The sequence below is a fragment of the Lissotriton vulgaris genome, chromosome 5 (assembly GCF_964263255.1).
Source record: "Lissotriton vulgaris chromosome 5, aLisVul1.2, whole genome shotgun sequence".
NCBI classification, from domain to species: Eukaryota; Metazoa; Chordata; class Amphibia; order Caudata; family Salamandridae; genus Lissotriton; species Lissotriton vulgaris.
This window is the reverse complement of record NC_141693.1, coordinates 1,729,515,752-1,729,536,712: the sequence shown is the minus strand read 5'-3', so window position 1 is coordinate 1,729,536,712 and position 20,961 is coordinate 1,729,515,752. Positions and strand designations below refer to the sequence as shown.

At 44.5% G+C, this 20,961-nt stretch overlaps 1 protein-coding gene across 1 annotated transcript in view; it reads left to right on the top strand.

The window, feature by feature from the left end:
* TMEM92 (transmembrane protein 92) overlaps positions 1 to 20,961 on the top strand; it is a 73,790-nt gene that overhangs the window by 30,849 nt on the left and 21,980 nt on the right. The window contains exon 4 of the mRNA XM_086923958.1: positions 17,611 to 17,824. Coding sequence (XP_086780084.1) covers positions 17,611 to 17,824 — 214 coding nt within the window. The remainder of the gene's footprint in view (positions 1 to 17,610; positions 17,825 to 20,961) is intronic.

The following is a 20,961-nucleotide window of genomic DNA, read 5'->3' as shown; positions in this document are numbered from 1 at the left end:
GTCATCTGCGTAGTTATAGACCTGGGCTCCCATTTCCCTCAGGGTTGATATTAAAGGTTGCATGTATAGGTTGAATAAAAGGGGGGATAATGAGGAGCCCTGTGGGACTCCGCAGGAGAGCCGCCCTTTTTTTGAGCAGAAATTGCCCAGGCTGACAGATTGGAGTCTGTTTGTCAGGAAGGATTGTATCCACCTCCGGGCCTGTCCTCCGACCCCAGCGCTATGGACACGGTCGATCAGGATGTTATGATCGACCGTGTCAAACGCAGCTGAAAGATCAAGGAGGATCAGGGCCTGGGGGGAGTTGAGGTCCGCCCCCTTGCGTAGCTCATCCATGACCGTTACGAGGACTGCCTCGGTCGAGTGGGCAGGCCTAAAGCCAGCTTGGTGAGGGTCGAGATAATGACTTTTCAATGAAAGAGCTCAGACATTCCGTCACGTGTTTCCAGTATTTTACTAAGATAGGGTAAGAGAGATATAGGACGATAGTTGTCAGCACTTGAGGGTCCGCCTCAGGTTTCTTGAGGATGGGGAGGATCTCTGCACTTTTGAACGAGTCAGGGACTGTTCCACTGCCAAGGGAGGTGTTGGGCAGGGATATGGGTGGATCAGGGCATGCGCTGAAGGCTTCGCGAAGTATGTGGGGGGGGACCACTGTCGAGAGGGGAGCCAGATTTGACCCTGTTCGTCAGTTTGGAAAAGGAATCGGAGTTTATAAAGGGGAAATGGTCCAGTAAAGGGGGATGAATTTCGCCAGGTAAGGCAGAAGGATTGGGGGTACTGGATAAGGGGATACTGGATTTTATTGTATCAATTTTTTCGAAAAAGTAATTATTTAGCCTGTTGCATAGATCTTGAGAGTGCACAGGTTGTGCTGACACTCTCTCCATCCCTGTCAATTCGTCGACTATCGAAAAGAGCTCTCTGGTTTTGTTTGCCGAGTTTAAGATTTTACTTGTAATGAACTCTGTTTTACATTTTAATACAGCGGCTTTATAATCTTTGAAGAGAGACAGGTAACTGTTTTTTAGTTCGAGGTCGTATTTCCTACGCCACTTTCGCTCAGCCTGTCTGAGGTTAAGTTTTTGAAGCTTCAGAGCGGGGGAGAACCATTTTTGAACATCGTGAGGCCTGCGTGCTTTTATGTGTTTTTGAGGGGCAACCTTGTTGCTAGCTTGTTCAAGCCAGATGGCTAGGTTTTCCGCCTGAGTAGTGAGAGAGGTGTCTTGGATCGGCGGGGCAGTGTTGATGAGGATAGTTTTGAAGGACTCTATGCTGGCTTGGCCCCAATTCCTCGCCTTCACGCTGCTAGGTCTAGTCGTGGGAGGTGCAGCCAACCCGGCAAGTGTGCATCTAATTAGACAGTGGTCTGACCAGGTGCAGGGAAGGACATCAAGTTGGGTGATGTCTAGGTTAAAAGACCAGACTTGGTCTAGGGTATGACCTTTATTATGCGTGGGGGTGTGAATATGTGGAGTACAATTAAGATCGATCAATAGATCCGTGAAGTCTCGGGAAAGCGGGGTTTCATTTGTGTCGCCTGGCCAGTAGTTAAAATCACCCACGATCAACACTCTGGTGTGATTGATGACCAGATGGCCAATTAAGTCCGCAAACTCCAATGGGTAAGATGGCATATGCAATGGGGGGGCGATATGCAACGACGCATGCCAGCGAAGAAAGGTGAGTTTCCAATTTGATGATAAGTGTTTCCGTCTGGATAATTTAAATGGTTGAGAGTGCTGTGAACTGGTGTTTTTTGTGGATGATTGCTGCCACGCCGCCACCCTTTTTGTCCGTGTCTCTGTCTACATGGAGGATGTAGAAGGGAGCGGGAATGGCTGCTAGGATGTCCGGGGAGGAAGCATCATGCAGCCAGGTTTCAGACGGGAATAAAATATTCGGCTCAGTCAGCTCTATCAGGGAGAGTATCTCTAGCTGGTGCTTGGCGAGGGAACGAGTATTGAGATAGTATATTGTTAATGAGTCACTTTTATTGTTTGGGATAGCAGAAGTCGGCTCTAGGGCGATCTCACAATTCTGGGCGGTGAGGGCAGATGATATCCTCCTTTGGTGGGAGATATCGGAGACTGCTAAGGTGTGCACCGGGGTCAAAAGCCCATGGCGTTCTAGTAGGTGTTGCTGGGTAGTGCTTAGCTCGTAGTTGCTGCGAAGCGCTAACAGTTGGTTGGGTGTGTGAGATAAAGTTCGAGCATAATGACCTGACCCGGCGCGGACGGGCGCAGGCGGGCTTGCCTTAGGCGCGCCCGCTGCGCACGTCCGCTGCGCGACGGCCAGCACATCCGTTTCATGGGAAGAGGAGCGTGTTGGCACTAGACCGCTCACCCGTGTCCCAGCCGGAAGTGTAGAATATTGTCAAAATAGATTATCATTAGCACACCAGGCCCTCAAGTTTCCTACAACTAGCCTCAATATCTTGGTAAATACCATAGCTCAGAAGAACGACTAAATGATGAACATTTGAATTGATGGAACTGTTCTTTCCACCCGAATTGTAAAAACGCTTGGCTCTCTTGTGCTATCGGAACTGTATATATGGATCATTTAGGACTATCTTCACCATCCATTCTCCCTCTTGCTACAAGTCTCTCAAGACATGCACACCTTCCACCCTAAAATGACTATAAACTACAAAACATTCAAATTTATTATAGTGTGCCATCGCGTGCCCTTCTTTTTCACCAAAATCATGCTCAAAACCTTTTTGATTATTTCCCACCTTTATTATAGCGCCTTTTCTTAACATCTAAACCTATCTGTTTCTACAATACTTGTTAACTTCTCCCCATAATTTACAAATGGCTTCATGATTCCTTCACTGAACAAAAGGCCTCTTGTCTCCTCACTAGATTTCCTTCCTGGCCAGATCACTTTACTTTGTGGTCATTCTCAAGAATACAGCATTTCATCTCTCAGCAATAAGGTCTGCATTTACAATGCCCAAGAATCATATAAAACCAACCTCTTTGTACTGTCAGTTCAACTTACTCCGCGAGACAACTCAAAATGTCTAAGAGCTTATCCTTGCACTGCTTGAGGGAGCATTCTGGACCCTTTCCCAGGTCTCTACCAAGTTTAAATATCAGGATCAACTCTGGGTCCAAAATGGGAGTCCTGTTTTTTTTTTTTTCTCCAATAACTGGATGTGATAACTCTGCCTTCATTACGCCTCTTTCCTTTTCTAAACGCCTTCCCATAAAGTGTATATATATTCTGCAACATGATTTAGTGGCCACCATTCAGATCTATGGGGGCTGTCTTTAATCTCTTAAATTGATTTTACCCCAAATAATGTTTCACTACTATGGGTTTATGTGTTTTCTGAAGATAGTTTTACTGAAATGTATTATTTGTAGTCCAATTCAACGCATATTGATTCACATCCATATTTAAATCATTTTCTGCCATTGAGACGCTTCATCATGTGTAGGGATATCCTGCCCTCATGTGCCATTTTTAACACCCATACTTTGTGAGCCACTAGGGGTTCTACCTCCATTATTTCGGGAGCATTCACATGTTTTTTTCCATTGAACATGTCCCGACGGATCCCTCGAATACCCACCCCCTCCTGCCCGCCATCTTGTGAAGAAGACCGAAATTCTTGACCTTCTTCTGCAATAGCCTTTCTTTTGGTTTTCAAAAGACTTTTTAATCCATCGTAAACACATTCTTATACTGATAACCCTTTTAAAAACCTTCTCTCGATTATCAACTGAAGTGATGTTACAATCGGTCACATTTTTGTGATGTCTAGATTTCCTAATCAAAAAGTAATTCCAGAAATTAAATGAAGATGAATTAAAATAACCTTAAACTATTTAATGTTTCAGAAAAGAAACCTTCACATCTGAACTGCTTTTAAATGGAAGTAATTTTATTTCAAAATGAACGTAACAGCTGACTTGACAGAACTGTCAACTGTCACAAATACCTGTGTACAAGGATCTGTGCCCTATTGACTGTGAAAACAAAGGCATGTCTACAATGCACTGAGACGCACTGTCCAAATCCAAAATAGAGCCGCAGGCTTGAAGCCCAGATCCGTGTCCGTTTTCCCCAAGGACTGTCCTCAAATGAGTGCAAGTGCTCTCAATGGATCAACCATTCCTCTCTAATCCGGACCTGATTTTTGTACCGCGTCACTCAAAGTACATCGCAATCCATCTCAATAAAGCACTGACAAAAAAGAGCACAAGCCATGTTGTCCCAATACACATTAAGCAACCCTCAATCCACACAAACTAATATTAACCGGGTTACCTAATATATATTTCCCATAAATGTGTAAATTAATAGTGATCTGCTTAGTCCGAAGCCATAATTTTCTAAATCAATTAAACAAAGTTCTAGTAATCATGTTTATATAGTATCAAACACGAGGAAGATGAAAAACGAATAGCTACCATAGGACTAAAGTGTTAATTTTCCTTTGTGTTCCTTCAAGGTTCTACATTCTACAATAGCCATATAGTCTCTGCCGAGGGCTATACCTGTTAACCCCTTCGATGCTGATGACGGCCCCCAGCCGTCATGGCACACATAGTGTTCGTGTGCTGATGACGGCTGGGTGCCGTCATGACCACGGCCGCGATCGGAATGTGCTGCACAGGAGCGGAATTCCAGCCGTGGGCAAGGGGTTAAAGGCCCTGAACCGGACCAGTACAGCCCGAGGCAGAAGGGCTATAACGATATTGGAACATTCCACGCATTATGGGTAGAATGTTCTAAATTAAAAAGGGAGAAACATGAAGACAAACATTGGCATGTTGGAGCTCCGGGCTTATTCCAGCCATTATAAGTCTGGAGCTACTCCATTGTCTACAATGGAGTGCTCAACAGTCCAATGTTCTAATGTTCTTTAAAGTGCTGCAAAATGGTAAATAAAAGTGATTATGCATATTTCTAGCCTCCTATCTTGCCCAAAAATATGTATGTCATGCTAAACCCTGCTATGTGTATTTGTAAAGCGCAAGATCGCCCCTTAGGGCATCTTGGGATTGAAGAACAGATGTTCATTGTTACCCAACTCAATCACGCTGGTATTAATCAGATCAACTTTCTATGTAATTTCAGGACAGCGGCTGACATTTATGTAATATTTATATTTCATCTACTTTAGTTTACAAATCGCATAGTTGACAAATGAGCAGAGTGCTGAACAACAGCAAGATTGATGTACGGCAGAGTCATTTCACTAATGAATAGAAGCAATTGGTTCTGAGCAAAAATACCCCCAAAAAGCTACTTATAGAAGTAGAGAAAAGATCAGTTGCCTTAATCAGGTCTCAAAAATGGAGGCGTCGAGTGAGAGTTACAAACCATTTGATAAATATTTAAAGTGACACCGAAAAAAGGGACAAATATGGTCTTTAAGACCCGGGGAATGTTTGAGTGTGGAAATGTTTTTTTTGTGTATAGCCGACTTCCAGGAAGGCTTGCTGCTACGCACCTTGTTTCCTAAGATTGACTACCTTATGGGTGATGCAACCATTGCTGAAATATACAAAGTTCATGAGTAAAGTAAAGGGAACAGGTCAGTGTAAACCAGCATTGGCATAGCCAGTAGGTCTTGCCTATGTGAGAGCTATTTTCTTTGACAATGTATTTTAGCCATTATGTACAGCAGTATAGCTGCTGTTCAGCATGTCTAAAGGTAAGTGGTGTAGAGTGGAGTTGGTGGTAGATTGGCATAGGGTGGGGGTAGATTGAAGCGGGGGAGTTGGGTAGATTAGCATGGTAGATTGGAATGGCTGTGATGGAATTGGGGTGGAGTGGGGTAGATTAGGTGGTAGATTGAAGTGGGATATATTGAATTGTATTGGAGTAGATTGAATTGGGGTGGATTGGGGTAGAGTGTAGTGAGATAGATTGGGGTGGGGTTTGTTGGATGAAGTGGAGTGGGGGCAGATTGGATGGAGTGGGGGCAGATTGGATGGAGTGGGGTGGGGTAGATTACAGTGGCGGTTGCCTCGGAATGTGGGTAGTGAAGCAGGGGACTGAAATGGATAAAAAAAAAAAAAATTAACAAACTTGCCTCCACCTCCGCACATCCCTCCTCAGTCCTCTTCATCTGCTGGATAGCGCTGGAAGCCCCCAGGCTCCCGTACTCTCCCAGCCAATCATGACTTGCATGAGCTGCGTCGTGATTCGTCTTAGTGGCCTGTTTGGCCGCTCGGGCAGTGCCTGGGCATGTTCTCCATGGGGCTGTGCAACACTCAGATTTTCACATGAGCAAATCTACGCATGCATATTTGCTAATGCTAATATGCAGTTCACACCTTTTATTTAAGAGTACTATTTCTTGTCCTACCTTTGTAAATTATTGGGAATTCATGAAAGCCGTAGTGCTGCACTTAATGCAAAGACATATACCATGGGTGCACTTTTGAGACTTTCTTTAATAATTGGGCCCCTAATTTGGTCCGGCGTTGACCATGACTTTTTGCATTAATTGAAATTCATTCTCTCGCTCTCCCCCAGCCCCCCCCCCCCCCCCCTTTCTCTGCTCGGGCTTCACTGTGAGAGACCGCATTCTGCTCTTTTCCAAGGAGCATAACAGCACACAAAGTAGTTTTGTTCAGTTCAGCAACTTCGGAGGCAGTGTGTGCTTTTTGAGACCATAACCATTTTTGCTTTTGCCAATGTTTGTTATAATGGTGAGGACCCCGCAGCTCCCACACCAATAAGGTTTTACAAAGAAATGCCAAAACAATTCACACATTGACAACATTAAAAAGCTGTTCACCAATTTCAGACCTACTGGCTTTGCCAGTGCTTGCTTATTTGTTATCTTATTGAAACTGGTCACTCTGATTTTTCCAGTATGAATATTTTTGGAAAATACTACCATGCATCAACTCATGATGCTGCAAAGAAATGGTACCTGAAATTTTACTATAGTTTATCTTTTTTTTTTTTCCTGCTTTCATTTTTTTATGAACCTTTTATTTTTAAAGCAAATAATCATCAATCTTGCTTTTAAGCTTCTGCAAATATTTGCATCAAATCAGAGAGCATTCTGGGAGCACTATACATAGCCTCATATTGCTAAACTTTGGAAACGTGTGAACGCATTTTTATACTGGAACCACTGTCAGTAGTGCAGTCAGAGCTTACAACATTTACTTAAAGCGCTCACCCTAATAATAAAGGCTTTCAGTTAATGAACCAAAAATACAAGTTTGAACAGCATTAACATGGACAAAATATTACCAAATATGTTACCTTGACGGCAGATAGTGCCCTTCCATGATCCATAATGTGGTACTGTAGTACTGCAAACTGGCAGTCAAAGAGTTTGTGCTGCAGGGAGTTGGGCCTACTTGTCTCAATGACAAAGTACACATGAAAACTTGTTGCCCTTGAACCCAAACAATATCTCCTGGGTGTCGGGCTATATGAATTCCACATTCCTTATTACACTTGCAACAAATATATGGTTTTACTGCACACAAATGAGTGTGCAAATGTCATCACCTAGTGTACTGATGTGTGTTGATCTTATACAAATATTTTGTCCCACCATACTTCAGAATTACAAAACAAATGGTAATTTTTTTTGTTTTAATACTGATATATTCTGAAACATCAGCACATTTCATTATTTAATGTTGTGTGCTTAAACATTTCATCTGACACCATCTCCTTTTACATGGATACTTAGCAGGATTGTCACATACATTCTCTCACTTTGAAGTCGGACAAAGAAAAGTAAACACAAAGCTCCCTTGGAAGAGAACACCTGACATTTGATCTGTCTTTGAATGAACAGCAAATGTGACAAGATAAAGGCCTGTTTACCGAAAGCAAGTTTGTGGCAGAATATAGTAAACAAGGTTTGGGCAGTGGGAGGAACACACTCAATTTGGACAGCCTAACGTAAATAAAGCCAGCAAATGGAAAGCCAGAAAATGTGAGTTGAAAACACAAAGCCGATGGTAAGCAACGTGCAGAATGCATTCCTGAGTCAGCTTTCTGAATGTCGCCAAAATGGTTTTCGTAAACCATTAGGCTTCGACTAAAAATTGCCTGCAAATCTCGATCGGATCCTGCAATGCAGCAGGTCAAATAAGGTGTGAGATCCTGGGTAGCCCAACATGACATACTGAGTTTGGAATCATGAGCTAGACACTTTTTTACTGTGAAAGAACATTTTCTGAGAGCCCTGCATTACATGAAGCACTTCCACATTGCTTTCTGCTTTTGAAGAGCTAAGGTGTCTCAGGCAGAAGCTTTAATGTAGTCCGCTACACTTACATTGTTGCAGCACTGTGGTCTTATGGTTTGCGGCAAGTATGGTGGTGAGGTTTGTGAGCTTCACTTGCTTGACACCTCTAGATGCGTTTGTTTCATGAGTTTGCTTGTCCTTTGCTTTCCTGTTTTAATACTCCCCTACAACAGGACCGTGGGGAACCAACATTAGGAGCCTCCTGTTAACCAGGTAGACTTCAGAAGTCTCTTGCCTTCATTGCTGATGCTAAGAAGAGGTAATGGGACTAACTAGGGGACAGCGCAGGACACTATATCATTCTCTCGATAATGCACGCCCTGACTACAAGATGCTGCTGCCCTTTATCTAGCTCTGGGAGTGCATAACGCTGGGGCAGGCCACAACCTGGCCTGTCCATGCATTCCGGGAATATGTTAGACTCTCTTCTGGCAATTGCAAGCATGAGCTTGCATGCAAACCACTGCACCCTGGCTTCAGTCTACATAGGTCCCAGGCTCCTTGGGCCTACACAAGCTCATTTTCCAAACTCCTTGGAAATGCACGTCTCTTTCGCAGCAGTGAGCAATGCGGCTGATCCGAATACCATATACCATGGCCTAAAGAGCTTTAATTAGTAGGTGGAGGTCTCGGGCGTTTAATGCACTTTGCATTTTGTGTGCCTCCTACCACTGCCACTTGATGGTTCAGAGGCTTTGGTTACGTGTTGCGTTAGATATTCTCTGATCAAGGCCCATAATGGCCGGGTGCAGCTGCTGCCCCGTACGATGCTGAATCATCGAAAGGTTTTGCACTATGTACAAATTGCAGTGATGTAACTTTCCTCCCATCCTGCAAAAGGGATTAGGTGCAGTCCCTCCAAGGCCTTGTACTGGATACCTGATGTCAGTCCCAAATAGTGTCCTACTTCCTCATTTAAACGTCTTTTATACCATTGAGTAAAGAAAGATGACCGGCACACACTAACCTTTGTTTTAAATGAGGATTTATTTATTCAGTCCAGACAAGATGCTGGATCGTCTTGGCCAAGAAACCCAGCGACTATTCAAGAACAGTTGACGTTCCCAGGACGCAACAGAGGAGCACGTATCTGAGATGTGAAAATTCCACAGTATGCAGAAGGGCAAAAGCAAAAAGCCACATACAGATAGATAAATGACAGTGGTAATTAAATCACAATTAATTAGAACATTGGAATCCATTGAAGACAGTGAAGTGTCTCCAGGCTAATAATGGTTGATCCAAATCTTCGGGTCCAACATTCCGAAGCTTTTATTTTTTTCCCCCTCTGTAGTTTAGATTATTCTACCCTCAGTGGGTGGATTGTTCTCATAATATTTTTATTAACATTTTTGCAAATTTTTAACAGGCAATCCGAGCAGAGCTCGTATATCATGGGAAAGCGTCCGTCCGCAGTACAGAGTCTAGCACTCCATAACTTATGCAATAATGACTACCAGGGGACCTATGACCGCGTCTATCGAGAGTTGGCAACCAGGCACAAATGGAGTCCCACTGAGCAATGCATAGACCGGTCAGGCATGGTGTAAATGAATTCAACTACGAACATAGGTTACACCAAAGGAGGACAACTTAAATCAAGGAGGGGTACAAGAGTCGCTTGAGACCTACCTCCATGTGTAATATAACGGGGAGGAAGACTGGGGGGGGGGGCGCCCCTGGGCCCACCGGGCCCAATGACAATCGGAGTCTGCAAGAGAAAGCATTTGGAGAATGTCAGCATCTAACTGCCAGCAGCGAGGGCAGATTGCATCTGTGTGATGGAAATACCTGTTGATGAGGGCGTGGTAAGGTAAGCCCTGGGAAGCACAAAGAATTGAATCTGTTTGAACCGTTGGTTACGTGGGATATATGTGAAACTGCCCCGGACAGTGGTCCATTCCCTATCTGTGAATGCCCTTCCCAAGTCCTCCTCCCAGTGATGTCTGAGGCGAGTGAGATCGGCTTCTGTGTGTTGCCAAATGGAGGATGCAAACCAACATGTCGGGTGTCTCCCTGTGCCAGTCATGTGAAGGTATTGCAAGGTGTAGTGCATGGGTGGTTCTTGGGCAAGTGTACCCCACTTAGACGTTAAGGAGGCTATAAGTGCTCTATGCAGCAGAAACAGACCAGGGCGTAGGTTACCCTCCACTATGAGTTCCTGATACGGAAGGAGGGAGCCTTCCTGTAAGAGATCTCCTATGTCTTGAATGCCCTCCGAACCCAATGTTGTAATTCCACCGCTGTGGTGTATGCACCCCCACGCTGGGTTCCCAGCAACGGGATAGCAGGGGCGTAGGGGATGGTGGGTTTAGTGAGAGAGACTCCTCCGAAAACACTGATAGGCAATGGCAAGTAGGAGTGCGTCTGGAAGACTGGGCTTGGAGCAAGGAAGAAAGATCTGCAAAAGGGCACCCTGCGTCAGAGGAGGTAATAGTCAAGCAGTGTCCGGAGAGTGACAAGACGACAGCCACCTAGCAACCCATTGCAGCAGAGAGGCTACGTAATAATGCTCAATCGGGTACAGCTAGGCCACCCAGGTCCGCCGACCAGTATAATTTCCTCATGGACACTCTATGGCGCGAAGCTCCCCATATAAAATCCCTCACTGTCCCCTCCCATTGCTTGAAGAAGGGGGGAGGAGATAACGAGGAGCAAGGCAACAAAATAGTAGAGGAGATGGGGAGGACCACCATTTTGATAAGGGCAATCCTCCTGGTGATTGACAGGGGGAGGGACTTCCAGAAACCCATCTGGGATCGAATCGCAGTAGTGGGCCGGAGAATATTTCCGTCAAAGGTCAGCCTTTGTGCGGTATACTCTAACCCCTAGATAGCGAAACGGGCTCACCTGCCAAGCTACGGGGGTACCCAAGGACGTAACCTGGGTCGGGCGTCTCTTTTAAGAACGGCAAGAGAATTGATTTTGCTGCATTAACATGCAGCCCCGAGGTGCGTGCAGAGTGGGTGAGGGCCTGGTCAAGCTGGGGGGGGGTGGTGTTATGGACGTCTCGGACGTACAGCAACAGATCGTCCGCATAGAGCGAAATGGTGTGCATTCCATCTCCCAATGCGATGCCCATGTCAACGTGGGTTCGGATATGAGCCGCCAGTGGCTTCACAGCCAACGCAAACAAAAGCGGGGAGAGCGGGCATCCCTGACGGGACCCCCCCTTACCCGAATAGGGTCAGACATAGGGCCCCGTCCGGACACGGACCGATGGATTATGGTAAAGCAGCCGCACCATACTGAGAAAATATGGCTCCACTCCAAAGCGAGTCAGAACGGCGAACAGGAAATTCCAAGCTAGAGAATCAAAGGCATTCTCGAGGCCTCCTAGCTAAATGAGTATGTGCGATTAGTGAACGGTATTAGTTTTTTGAGACTAGAGGAGGAAGTTGCCAGCTCTCAACCACCTGCATAGTAAGACCTCTATGGTGGAAAGATAATACTACGCCATCATGGGGCATGTTATAGAACAATGGGAATATGGCATCTTTCCCAAAACCCCTATGTCTCCCAGTCCCATACACTCAAGGAACAGAGAACCAGTCTGGTCGTGGATACACCGCTCCCCCCTCCGTAGACTCTTACGACCCATGTATTGCAACTTCTCGATGTAGGCAACAGATCCTCTCCTGCTAAGGGTTGTGCAAGCCCCAGGTGTCTCGAGAAGGATGCTAATCCTGGCATAGTCGGTCTGGTTCATTATGGTCCTCACTGAAGAAAATAATTTGAAACATTGACCTTCTTCTGGGAGATAAGGAACAACACAAAAGATTCTTAAGCGTAAAAGCACCACAAAAACGGTCTTCTCAAAACGTCAAAATAAACCAAATTTGTAAGAAAATTGGAAGCCACGCAGAAAAACGAAGTACTGATGAACCTCTATAACCGGGAGGCCTTACAATTGCAATAAAGGTAGCACATGCCATGCAAGCCCTCGTCAGAAAAGCATCTCCCTTCCACATGTTCAGAAATGCTACTGAAACCCCCACAAATCACTGATCCGAGTGTCTGATTCTTGACTGAAATCTGCCCAGACTAAAGCTTTTTCAACTATCAAAATCCAGTTTGGTTAATACGGATGTAACACCAGAAATGTACTTTATGTAAATTAGTGATATTGTACTGTAAATGGATCTGTTTGTTAGGCTATGAATTATGTGAAACCAAAATAAATAAATAAAAATGCATGTTTCACCTATACGTTGATATATATTGTAACTTGTTCATGTATGGATTTCAAGGAGTTTATTGTGCTACTGGTTTAACCCCCTTAATCTTACTTTTATAGTTTATGTGCATTATGTATGAGAAGTTGAAGAGTGTATATCTTCAGGGCCATCCGGCTGCCTCCACTCAGGACTTTTCGTATCTAGGCGTAGTTTTTAGTGCTAGGGGGAGCCGGGGACCTTGTAAGGTAAAGTTATTGAAAGGTTTGCTAGTGCGGCTGGATACATCTATAACTTAGCCTCACGCATTGGAAGAAGTCCTATGACCCCTTGCTGTAGTAAGAGTACATGCCTCCACATCATTACTTAGGGGGCTGCCATATGGGGCTATTTCCCCAGGCTTGTTCAATTTCCATCGAGATCGGTGTCTAGTATGTGGAAGATGGCATTAAATTGTCCCCTCTGATGTTGTGCAGTTTGGGCGAACCGACACACCTGCTTCAACAGGGAGGTGAATGATCCCCGATTGTCTTGCATGTGACAGAGGCTTGGAAAGACCCTGGCACCAATCTATCAAGAGAGGAATGTCCAATCTGAGGAGGGGGGGAACTTTTTTCTAATCCCTGTGCCGTGGCCTGATCTGACTTAGTGTGGGTCAAGAATGCGTTTAAAACCACGTAACGCTGGCAAAGAGAAGAAGCCGTGACCTTGACGGCCTCCTTTGGGGAGCAGGTGAATCCTCAGACTACCCTTGGAATGGAGATGTATGTAGTATGGGTTTACCACAGTTGAGATAGAGTTCCCCATAGCTAGATTTAGACTTGGCTTTGTGAGGTGACACTTGGGTTTTTCCTTGGGCTAATTTGATCCAAGTAAAGTGTTAATGTGCCCTCGTGATGAGTCCTCGCCTCGGAGCCTGCTCCACTTCACCATATTTTGCCAGTTGTATATCATTCATTCTAATAGGTTTTTAGTTCCCCTAATTGGAGAGAAAGTAGTATTGGAAGATGTGCTGACGCCTTGTCTTATTTGCAACAGTTAAATTCCCCTACCCTTCGTAGTAGTATTTCTTCCTTTTAAAGATTGCTGTTGCCAAAAGAAAAATAATGCTATTCTAATTTTAATCATCTCTAATTGCACATGGCCGCTTTATTAAATGTTAACCCCGGTTATATGCTAGGATGAATTTCAGTCATATAAGAAATTATTCTTGGTTATTGAACTAATGAGTTTTTATACAACTGTGTTATCTATGTTGAATGTTTTTACTTGCAATTTGTGCGCATATAAGGGTGTAAGCTCACACACACCATTTTACACCTTATTTGTACCGAGTTCAAACGGCCACAAGAGGGCACCATTGCTCTACTGTACCCACCTGTAAGTTTCCATCTGTCATTGCAGGAGGATAACCTTCTACGAACACTGATCAATTTGTTAAATTAATCGGCTTCTCGGGCACCAGTCTAGCTGGACCACATACGACGACCTCCGCTCTTCTTTCCTAAAAAATAACTCGTTAAACAGGCATACACTGAAGGGAACCGAAAATAAATGTAGAATTAGTGTCCCGTAGACCCGTAGTAACCGAAAACGATACGTCCAAACTCTTAAAAAAAACTTCCAAACTAAATAAAACCAGTATTGGCATAACCCGTAGATTGCGTTTTTAGTTTAACTTTTGGTTTTGGCAAACAAATGGGTGGATAACTGGATGACGTTAAAAAGTGCTATAAAGCAGTCGGCTTTGGTCGCTTTTTATGTCCAGATAGACAGACACGGGGTGGTGCGATGGGGGCGAATATACGGAGACCGGGGAGGAGAAACGAGAATGTAAGATAAGTTAAATAAGTTATTTAAAAAAAAAGTGTGGGGAGGGGGGGGGCATCAAAGAGGAGCGACAATGATGCCAGTGAATGGTAATCCATGGTAGGGATCAAAGTTTAACATCAGACACGCGCCTTGCAAGCGAGAGCACATGTGCTAAAGCTACCACGTGCTTTCATTTATTTTATTTTATTTATTTATTTAATTTATATCGCGCGTTATAACCACCGGGGTCTCTAAGCGCTGTTTGTCCAGATTTACGTGGTGAGATGTTACATTTTCAAGGGTAGTATGAAAGATGCAGGTATTTGAGCAAACGCACCGCAGTTATACGTCTGCATACTGCTTTCAGAGCAATGAAGCACCCCAAATGCGACAGCAAGTCGGAGCAGCTGCCTCCTTCAGTCGCTCTGGCGAGCGAGGCGACGCTCCTTACCTGCGGCCTCTCATTACAGGCCCAGGGCAGGAGCGGCGGCAGCAGCAGCAGCGCGGGTCCAGGAAGTGTAGAAATGCTGCCAGTGACCCACGCTCCATAGAGAGGGCACCTTGCTACGAAACAAGCTGTGATCAGTGCTTGAAATGGAAAAATAAAAGTGCAGCTACTCCTGGACCAGAGTACCTGCCTGTTTCTGAGAAGTGCCGGTACTCTTCCATGAAAAGTATTACGTAACTAGTGATAAGTGCTGGTACTCTCCCTCTCAAAATAAAAGTGCCGGTTCTGCGTACCGGACAGTACAGGCGCATTTAAAGCACTGGCTGTGCTTGTTTACAACAGAACCTTTTCTGTTGTTGTGATGCTGACAAACTGCTTAGAGAAGTATGCGCTCCAAGAAAGAAGCGCTTATGTTAAAATCTGCTGGAACAATTCATGCTGTCTATTGCACCTACATAACCAGGAAAAAGTTCCAACAGTTGAAGCGTGTCATCACAAAAATGCAATCTAATGTGAGGATTGGTTAGGACAGCATAATCCCGGAGCTCTGAAGAAAGCTGTGTTCTTTCCTCAGACATACCCCTGAAAGAAGTGCAGCAGCATGAATTGAGACCCACGCGGGAAGCTTTTATTCACTTGCAGGCTACATTTGATCAGGAAACCAATGCATCGTTGGAAGAAAGCTGCAGCTTTACAAGCCCAATATAGGATGTTCCGGCAAAGACTGCTGCACCGCAGACTCCACAGTGGAGCAAGTGTGATCCGGTTCATTTCGCTGCAGATCATGTACAATTTTACCAGAGACAGAAGTACTTAAAAATCAAAGAATCTGCATATAAGCAGTATTTCCTAAAAGTGAGGATGGCTGGAGTGTGCCTACAAGCAGCGTACTGTAAGCGAATCCATAAGCAACATACTAGTACTCTGGTGCTTCAGGCCTCCCACAGAAACGTCGTGGCTTAAACCAGTTTGCTTGCACTGCACAAAGAATCGTGCATTTTGTTTTCCCCTCGGTTAAACCAACATGCCAGCGGCTACTGCTTACACTACTACTTCACCGGGGAGGATGTAGCATAACGGCCTGAGCTGCTGACTTCGGACCTGGAGAACCGAGTTCCAGTCAGTGCTTTGCCTCAACATCCTGTGATTCTGGGCCAATCACTTAATCTTCCTTTGCCAAAAAAAATGAATGTTTCTTTGTGTGAAGAAATGCTGCTCATATAAAGTGTTCCAATGCTTTCCGGTCACATTTGCTCTGTTTCAGAGCCTTGCCAGGGGTAGTAAAACCTATATAAATACAATTTAAAACTGCAAAAAAAGGATAGGCGCAGAGTTTAACCCGTGTCACATCACAAAACTTGTAGGTTTTGTGGAAGTGAAGTAAGGAGTCACCAGCCCTTTCAACCGCGTATGACATACACAGCAGTGACATCTCAAGATATGACACCGCCTCCCTCTGGGAGAAAAGTTGAAAAGATATCATTAATTAGAATAACTTATGATATTTTTACAAAGTGTTGGGTCGTCGAATAACCTTGTCATCCGCACAGAAGTGCAAATATTTTTAAATTGCTATATTACCAAGCTGGAAACGTAAGCAGAGTAGTAGAAGGTGCCACAGGTCCAGTTTTAGCTTCAGGTATACAAATGTGCCTTCCCGAGGTTGTGTAAGATGAATGGTGTTGGGAAACCTGTACAACCATGGCGAGTACCCGCTCAGTCTGATCTCCGTATTGATCATAAACCTCTGTAAATAACGTATTACCCAGGTTTCAGCACAATCGACGTTAAAACTATAACGCAGATGTTCATGCTGCTGAGAGCATGGGAAGCTGCACAGTTTACGAGTTTTCACTTCGAGGAATGCACAGAGCAGCAAACGATATTCAAGAGGGCGGATGGGAGGAAAGATTAAACAGGGAGTGGGTAAGAATAAGATAAAGAGCTATGCCTCCAAGTTGGCCCGGTCATATCTCATAAATTGGTACCTAAATTCCAAAGTGAGCAGCAGGAGAGGAAGTGGCATAACAGCCAGAGCTGCCAACTTTGGAGCTACAGAGCCATATTCGAGTTTCAGCGTCCACTGAACATCATGTGATTCTGGGTAAATCTCGCTATTCCTAAAAAAGAAAAAAAAAAAGTAAATGTGTCCTTATGCAACATAACTGGGGTTCACAAAAAGTGCTCCAATACCTTGGTGGAGTCTGTGCTATGTAAAACTGCAAAAAAGAAAACCTGGTGAGCAGAGGGGCACTAATCAAAGTTAATTAATCAGCACTTGGTCTGTGCACCATGGCAATAAAAGGAAGTGACGTCTGGGAAGTGCTACCCAATAAGAAAGCAGCAAAGAAGAGTGGCAATGGTGCCAATGAATGGTAAGGAATGGGCGGGTTCCACACCTCATATCACCTCATACCTGAAACATTGTAATAGCCAATATGTCTGGCTTGAATGTGTGGAAGTATGCAACGGCCTTTATGTTTGCATGTGTTGGCATGTTAGTCATGCTTATTAGTTTGTAAACGTTGGTTAATCAAGTTTTTTCAGGTTTCAGTCTGTTATTATTTCTGTTGGCCGGAAATATATTTTTAAGTCTGTTTTACCTTATGTGGCTGTGTCACCATACGCAATATAAGTGCTCGAAAGTAACCGCAACATAGAAGATGATTGTTTCGCTAGTGTAAGGTCAAAATCCTGAACACCCGTAATGCCAGTTTTGTGGTCTCTTAAGTGAACCTCCGAACAAAATTTACCATCTGAGATCTATTTCAATATTAGTCTGTTGATTCACCAGTTGTGAAATACAAGGTAACATTTTGAGCAGTCTGTTCTTGATAAGATGAGAAATATTTTGCAGAATGGTGAATTCTTACCATTTAAGTGACATTATGTACTCTGTTTTCTCTTCCTGCCATGTGCAATAGACCCCTCTTTATTTCCGTAATGGTGGCCTTCGCCTTCATGTGCCTGTGTGGACTGTGTAACCGGCTATGTCGATCTAACGCTGAGCGACACACAAACAACATAGAATCTGGGCGACCCCATGAATTACCGGTGTCGCCGACAAACTCTGGACCTCTGTCTGTCCCTATAACTCCACTACAGGAGAATTTTGGAGCGCCACCGCCCTACAGTGAGGTAAACGCTGCAGTCTTGCATTCTATTTGAACTCAAAGTGTGATGCGAGTGAGATTGTTGAGGAAGCTTGCGACCATTACAGTCGTAGCACGAAGGATCGCTCTTTGGGCGCCCATGCTGCAGGAGTTCTTCGAAGCGTGTGACGCATGTTCTTATCCCTCTTAAGACCCACTATGATTAGTGACATGAGCCTAAGAGTCTAGAATGTGTCTTTGTTTCAATGGGGTGTCTGATCTCTATGTCACTGGTGCTGGTTCTTCTCCGTAGTGCCTGTGCCTCAATTCCCACCTCTTGGTGTGGAAGTGGGTTAGGAGCATCCTTGAATGTCCTTTGTGTTATGGCTGAGCGGAGCTGAAGACTGTTTTGGGTCCCAGTGTTTGTACATAGTGTTCCGCACACCAGTCCATGTAGTGCTTCCCTGGTAAGTTACCAGGGAAGCACACTAAATCTAAAGGGTTACCACTGGTAACCCTTTAGATTTAGTGTGAAAATGTAACCATGTCAAACTACACTCCCCTTGCCACACACATAACACCCCTCCCCCCCCCCCTCCCCCCACACACCCTTTTTCCAAGTTAGATCTTCCTATCTCCCCAGATTTTGGGATATAACTTTGCTTTCCAACTTGGAGAAAGCAAAAAAGTACAGGAGGCACCTAACCTCCCTCCCAATGTGATACACACATTTGCAGGAGAGCTGTTTGGCTGACCATAGACCTGCCTAAGACTTTGTAAGTGTTGTGAGGGGCTTAAATCAGGACACCCACAAAGAAGGGGGTAATTGTATCCAAACCTATTGTATAATATGTGCACATCAAAATTGCATTAACTGTAATACAAATACTAGCAAAAACGAAATTAGCAGAAGTAATGTAAAGATTGCACACCACATGGTTTGTTGGCAAACTTCTACGCTACATTGTTTCTCTGATTTGCCGAGATATGAAAAAATGTCACGCTACACATTTGTGTATTTAACGTAACTGGGCTGCTGGCTTATCAGTAAGAAAGCATCATTGGGAGAGGCACGGCTCTCAGACCAGCAGAGATGGTCCTCATCCAAGATCACAATGATGAAGAAAGCCAGAAACGCCGACTGTCTCTTCATAAATAGGCCGAAACATGTCGACATAAATAAGGGGGATGAGAACTACCCCTTTTATCCTACAGCATTTGTAATCTTACTCTTGCACATCGGGATAAGATTAAGGGTGTCTACCACTAGGTCATTTTACGAGATTAAGGCTTCCCCTCTCTGTTTTTTTTTTAATGTTTTTTTAAAACTTACTAATGTAACCACCTTTTTTACAGGGGTAGCATTTCATTCTCACACTAATGGAAATACATTTGAGCTCTGAAACTGGAGCCCATTAGGGGCAATGCAGACTCTTGTCTAGGTGAGGAGCATAGACCCTTTGATGAAACATACCCCCACGATGGGAGTGGTCCTTGTGTCTTTTTTTTTTCAAAAGTTTGTTGGTGTAACCCTGCTAAAGTAACAAATTCTTCCAAAAAAGACAGTGTGATTTCACAAATCTGAGTCGGTCACACTTTTGTTGAATGTAACATGGGTAGTGAGGCAGTATGACTGTCCCAACAAACACCCCCCTCCTCATTAATTCTTAGGATTAGAATGTTGCCAAAGGTGCCCACAAAATGCAAAAAATACCCTTCATTATCCAGGGGTACCATACTTTGTCAGGGTGAGCACTACACCAGAGATAGGCACAGCCGTGCCAAAACTGGCCATCGTTTAAACAGAGTGGGCATATCTGCAAAAGATTGTCGCTTTTCCTGTTGTGGTCCACAAGATTTAATGTGGCCCCTAAGGGGAATATTGCCAGGACAGACGGAAAGACTGACCCTTGTGCAGAGGTGCACACATACACATGTGCAAAGATATGCGTAAATATCCCCACGCTGCAGATCCCTAAGACAACTGAAATTATTTATTTTACTCCTCCATTTTTGTGTTGCTTCCACTCTGAGTCTCACTGCTCTGCTGTACTTTGTTCTTCCTCACTCCAGGTGCCGCCACCTTATTTAGCTCTGGAGACAGCAGTCTGCAACAGCCACTAATGTATTGCATGGGTGACTTGTGCAACAGCATCTCCTGGCAGCTTGGTAATGCTGAAGCTCATGCTGTCCGAGTCTAAGCATTATGGGTGATGAATACAGCTCTTCCCGCTACACTTCTTAATGATGTGCATGTAGCCAGGCTCTAGCTCTGAAGGTCTGTGCCTGGCTCATGGTTCAGTGAGGTTGGGCTGCATCATGACTGGGCCATTTGAGATCTCTGTGCTGCCTCACAGTCCGAGAAGGTGATACAGCCGAGCCAGCAATAGGGTCCTACTGGGCAGGGCGAATGGCAAGCAGCGATTCACTATTCCTCTCGTGCATTGAAATAGGGCGTAATTCGCCGCCTCAACTGAGGCTTTCCATATAAATACCTATGACCAGGATTTATAAGCACTACCAGAGTTTTTTGGCTAGCCACTCTTAGCTATTACTTCATAATGTAAAGACCGATACAGCTGAATTAAAAATGCTTCAGAATTGCGGTGGCAGCCATCTTAAAATGGAGAAGGCCAGGTTCAAATACATAGTTCAGCAGAATCATCACACATTTCTAATCTAACAAACAGGAATGCATTGCTGTCCCTTTTATAGCCGCACGTGATTTGCCATGGGGGATGTATATGTGATGCTTTGTTCCACATCAGTTCAGAAATCAAAAGGTGAACACAAATTTGTTTTTTAGGTCTCTGCTCTAGACCACGTATGCGCGGTCTCAAGACACGTGTTGTATATCCTTTGTGGGCTTCAGCCCGCACATATTCTTCCCATTTGCTGGATCCATAGTCGCTCTCCTAATCGTTCTCCCCGTTTGTCCATAGCATGCATGTGTCATGCCTCTTCATGTTGTTAGCCCTCCATGAGAGCATGAACCATTTACTACTGCCCATCCACTCCTCCCATTTAATGAACATTTTAGGAACGTCTTTTCTTTAAGAGCCCACCTCCGGAGCAGTTGTTTTCACTCTCTGAGCACCGCTTCATTTCTGTAAACAGGCCTTTAAAGCATGTTCTTATTTCTTGTCCTGTCCTCCAGTCAACCTCCTACCACTGTCACTTTCT